The sequence below is a fragment of the Macadamia integrifolia genome, chromosome 7, assembly GCF_013358625.1.
Source record: "Macadamia integrifolia cultivar HAES 741 chromosome 7, SCU_Mint_v3, whole genome shotgun sequence".
In the NCBI taxonomy this organism is placed as follows: Eukaryota; Viridiplantae; Streptophyta; class Magnoliopsida; order Proteales; family Proteaceae; genus Macadamia; species Macadamia integrifolia.
Genome location: NC_056563.1, coordinates 32,135,619 through 32,140,842, shown reverse-complemented (window position 1 = coordinate 32,140,842; position 5,224 = coordinate 32,135,619). Strand labels below are relative to the sequence as shown.

The window sequence follows — 5,224 nt, the reverse complement described above, 5'->3', positions numbered from 1 at the left end:
AAATTTTCTGACACAATTTGCCTTTTAGAAAACCCTAATGACACAAACTAGTTAAAACCGGGCAAGATGAGTCAATTTTTTTTAATTTTTTAATACAATTTGTATTCATAAAACTAAGAGTGTGGGAGTGGGACACGGATCCAAATTCTCTTCAACTCACCCAATGCCTTTGGAGGATCCAACCACACACCTCGGGCTCTGTCCAGCCATGTGATGTGTGCTAAGTACATTGGATAGGAGCCTAATGAGTGGGACATGAGCCTAAAGAGTGGGACATATGGCGTTGTAATGAACATAGAGTAAATTTGACTCATTGATCTTTTGGGTGGAATGAAATTTGACTACTACCCAAATTGCCTAGCAGCTAAAGAAATGAAATCTAAAAGACTATTTTTGAAAATACTAAGATTTAAGAGGATATTTGGCATTTGGCTGCAAAGTAGGCAGCAGCCAAACTTTTTCCTTTCGAGTGGATGTGGTGTTAGAACTTGGAAGATTTAAAGTGAAGTACTAGAGTTTTCATTTTTTGTATTTCAATAATCGGCTGCCTCTCATTAATACAGAGATTGGATCGTTCCGTATCATGACCTCCTGTCACAATCTCACACTATCTAAGGGGTGTGGGGAACGCCTCCAACCTCATTATTACATGCTTTTATAGCCAACAAGAAGACCTTGGTTCCTCTCCCCTTCAGGTAATTACCACACCACTCCATCTCACTAATACCATATTGGACATCTTCGTCAACCTATATATATCTTCTTTGTCATGGAAATGATAATTAATAATGGATGAACAGAGATGGCCTGTCTTTATCAACTCATCGATCATCCTCTCCTTGTCATGGAGACGACGACATTGATGAACTTGGTCTGCTCCTTCGACATGCGGCCGACGAGTATCTCCCCATACCTCTAGAACAACTCCTCTATTATGCTATCCCCAAAGTGACTAGCAATCAACGACTCTGACACAGCTCGCATGTACTTTGCCACATTGTGCCCAATACTTTGTTTATCAAACGAAAATCCCTCCTCACTCATACCACTATTCAAGTCTTCTTCCGTACTCCAGTTTACTTCTGAAATCTCCAGCCGATTTATGCCAAAGGATTCTTGCTTTAATATCACAGACTTTACTTCTTCAAGGGATGGACTATAAAGAGGCAAATTGAAAGAGTCGACCTTCTCCTCCTCGATCCATCCCTGCATAAGCCCAGATCAAAATGTTTATATGAAATTAGTATGTAATAGTTTATGTAAAGAAGTTCAAACGACATTTTACACTTTAAGACGGTTAACTGAAGCCCATTAACCCATTAAAAAGATCACTCCCGATTGGGCCCAACTAACAAACTACCTCCGAGACCATGTCACCGAGTGCCAAGGCCAAGAGCTCCCATATGTAACAACACTCTCTACTGGAGGGATCTGCGCTTCTCCTCCCCAGAATCGTTAGTACCATACGGCCTCCAAGGATCAATTCTTCCGAACGTAACCTCAGAAATTCTGAGAAATCGCTCTCGAATTGCTCATAGTAAGCTTTGAGCACGCATGGAGGGCTTGATTTTGAGATGAAAATGTTTCCCTTGTTACTACTCTCGAGCCCTTGAGGAACCTGAGAAGCATTGATACGATTCATCTCTTGCCCACAAAAAGAAAAAGAGTGATGAAGAAATAGACCAGAAGAAACTAACCTGAGATAGCCATTGGAGACTATAAGAAGAGTGAACAAAGTGGATACTCTCTCTTAGGAAGAGCCTACCATAGAAGGAACCAGGAGTTCCTGAGATAAAGCATTGCCCCAAGTCATCTCCTTTCTCCTCCTTTAGTTTCCCACAGAAATGGGCAAGAGACCGGAAGATGGTGTTGAAGTCGTTTTCTGGTAAGTCGTTCAGGAACACTTGAAACTCTGGACATGGACGTTCGAGCTGGCGACATTTCTTATTGATGGCATCAATGAGCACGGAAACCACAAATAAGGTATTGGGTCCAGAAGAGCAACCCAATTCCGCGATGGCCAGCTTTTTAGGCAACCTGGTTGAATAGAGATCAAGAATGGCTTCCTCTGTTATGGGCTTCGTGATCGTGATAACCCTTTTCTGTGAGAATTGAGTAGAAGTGATGAGAACAGACAAACACTACAAGCAGGTACAGAGAAAGGTAGCTACAAAAGTTATATACCTGAAGCAGCGAGTTGGTATGGTAGCTCGAGTGTCCAATTCCTCCCTTCATGTGGAGAACTTTAGTCACATCCATTTCTAAATTGTTGGATTCAAGTTCACTCAATCTACTTGAGACTTGGGAATTTAGAAGTCTACGTGGGGTTGATGAATATTGCTGCTTCTGAGTTTATGGAATCTCAATGTCCCAAGACTTCCTCTTATATATATAGGCAGAGCCATGTGCAGGGATGTCGTCAGCAGCCATGTGTGAGCCAATGCCAATAATACCAGATATTTCCTACTGCGAGGATTTAAAACCACATGCTAGAAAGTATGAAGTTGGAACCTTTGTATGGATAGACATATCTAAGGGCTTTTGGAATACCCATTTGGGGGGGTAGAATATTGTTTTGATTTTCTATCACTTGAATTTTGTTTAGAGGCGCGTTTATCTTCATTATTGGGGCTTTGATGGTGAAGTAGTCTCATTTCACCATGGATGCCGACAACTTGTTGAATCACGTAAATTATTTTGCATTGTGTGATTATTAATTTGTTTATAATTTTCACATCTGCATCATTCTAGATTTTCATTTTCATATACACTTACTTTGGGTAATTGTCGGGTCTATTCTCAAATGCCAATTTCTGAAAAAGGCTAGGGTTTGTAGTCTTACTCCATTATGGGCTTCATGATGGTTGTTAATTGATACTTTTTTCTGTGAAAATTTAGAAGTAAGCACAAACAATCACTAATAGGTTTTTGGTCTTGGTGAAAAAATAAGCATAGGCACGGAGATGGATAGTAATTATATGGGAAAATGATTTCAATGGTGGAGTGTGGCCCTTACACCTAAACACATGGAAGACAAAATGATCGGCCCACCTCGTATTAAATGAAAAATGATGTCTCTATAAATACCTTCATGTGCACTCCCATTGACCCTAGTGTATGCACACTTGTCCTTTTTTTTAAAATTTTTTTATTATTTTTTTAATTAATACCGCACTTCCCCATGTTATATGTACCTTGTTACTATATATGCCTGAAGTAGCAAGTTTGTAGCGTAGCTTGTGTTTCCAATTCCTCCAATCATGTAGAGAACTTTAGTTAACTACATTCATTTCTGTGTGAGCTTATGGAATATCAATATCCCATGACGCCCTCTACTCCTCTTATATACGTAGCCAAAGGGATGTCGTCAGCCATGCATAAGCCATCGAACATGGTACCAGATATTTTCTACAATTAATTCGTTAATGATTTTGTTTTTTAAAAAACCATTAAGGCTGTGTTTGGTAGCCAAGAAAAGAGAAGAAAAGAAAAGAAAAGAAAAGGAAAAAAATACACTTTTTGTATTTTTTTCTTAGGTGAAGAATTTTTCTTTGCACTTGGTATGTCTTCACCCAGGAAAATATTTTACTTTTCAAATTCAAAATTCATTTTGGCAATTGTGAAGTTTTCTTTTACTCTCCCAAAAAACACAAGAAAACATGAGAAATTTTGAAGACATAATAAGACAAAAAATGAATGATTACACAATGATTTCCGTCTCTCTCCTAAAATTCAAAAAAAAAATTTATTTTTTTATTTTTTTATTTTCTTCTCTTGGTAACCAAACATACATACTCTTTTTATTTTCTCACCATTTCTTTTCTTTTCTTCTCTTTTCTTGTCTTCTCTTTTCTTTTATTTTATAGATTCTTTTTTCTTTTCGTTTCTTCTCTTTTCTTTTCTTCTATTGGCTACCAAACATAGCCTAAAAGATTCAAAACTGACCAATAAAAATCAAACATTGGAACAAACCCAGAAAAACCAACAAATAATAATAATAAAAAATAAATAAACAAATTTGATAAAATTAAATATTTGTTATGTAAATCCAGAGTGTGTGGCTTGTTTTGTAGCCAATATATATATAGCATTTTTTTGGGGGAAGAGAGGGGGAGGGGGGTGGAGTAGCTTTTTTTTTTTTTTTTTTTTTTTTTATCAAATAATAGTTGAAAATGAAATTTTAAGGGTTGCTATGTAAACTGCAAAATGTTAACCTCATGAATAATCTTGTAGCATCACAATCTATTAATTTGTCGGAAAAAATCTTTCGTCTATTTTTATGATCACTCTTTTGCGTGGATTTTTATGTTCCATATCTCATTTGATATGCTTCAATTGGACATAGACATGTGATATTTGTTGTCATTAGATACCATTTTTTGTGAATTTATTAGTAGTGATCATTTAATTTTAGATCGAGTTTGCCTAAGGTCATTGTGAATGAAAATCCTTTAATTTTTACCCAAAAAAATGAAATTTTAATTGTCCAAACTTTTTCAATTCTTTATTTTTTCAAAGAGCCAACTCTTTCTACATTGGAAGTATTGGACATCCGCGTTTATAAAAATTTTCAATCCCATTTAAAGGAATCAGAAATAAGATCCAGATGATTCATATCGGAATCAGCTTTCAATGATCACGATTAGTGACAATTCCGAACGATAAAGATTAAAAAAAAACCCGAAATCAGTGAAATTGTGCTCAGATTGGCCGATTCTAGGGCTTTTCAGACTGATTGCAAACCTGCCATATGTGGCTCCATCAAAATGATTTTCTTGCTTGATATTTCCCTGGAAATCCGGATCTGGTTGTATGTACTTACCATTCCTTTGCAAATGCATAGATTCCTTTCCAAACCTTCCCCCACCCCCCTCTCTCTCTCTCTCTCTCTCTCTCTCTCTCTCTCTCTCATCGTTTAATATGATCTAGCTAGCTTACGTACATCACTAATTACCGGCTAAAATATTTGCATTTTCTTCGCTCATCAGTCCCTTTCTCTAAAGAGGGATCGTTCAAATCTGATCGAAAACAAAAACGGTTAGCTTCGTTACAAGCAACATAATCAAATGACTGGCATGCCTTGTGGCTTTTGGGGTATAGCGGCCATCCGATAGATTCATAGCCTTGGTATTATATTTACTCGGGTTCTTGTACGGATAGACTGGTTGGTGTGGGAATGAACTTGTAATTCAATATCAAGCAGTTAGGTAATTGTTAGGAAAAA

General features: G+C 37.1%; 1 protein-coding gene across 1 annotated transcript; it reads right to left on the bottom strand.

The window, feature by feature from the left end:
- Positions 1-523: 523 nt before the first annotated feature.
- Positions 524-2,339, bottom strand: LOC122083082 (S-adenosyl-L-methionine:benzoic acid/salicylic acid carboxyl methyltransferase 3-like). The gene is made up of 4 exons (XM_042650760.1): positions 2,185-2,339; positions 1,698-2,102; positions 1,361-1,618; positions 524-1,206 (listed from the first exon to the last, which is right to left on the bottom strand). Exons 1-4 carry the CDS (start codon positions 2,257-2,259, stop codon positions 916-918), a joined length of 1,029 nt encoding a protein of 342 aa, XP_042506694.1. The 5' UTR covers positions 2,260-2,339; the 3' UTR covers positions 524-915.
- Between the last annotated feature and the right edge of the window lie 2,885 nt (positions 2,340-5,224).

Excerpts from the sequence above, each read along its gene's own strand:
- LOC122083082 (XM_042650760.1), bottom strand. The coding sequence starts at position 2,259 with ATGGATGTGACTAAAGTTCTCCACATGAAGGGAGGAATTGGACACTCG. Across the intron at positions 1,619-1,697 it reads GTCTCCAATGGCTATCTCAG|GTTCCTCAAGGGCTCGAGAG; the intron begins GTTAGTTTCTTC and ends AATGCTTCTCAG. Across the intron at positions 1,207-1,360 it reads TCGGTGACATGGTCTCGGAG|GGATGGATCGAGGAGGAGAA; the intron begins GTAGTTTGTTAG and ends GGGCTTATGCAG.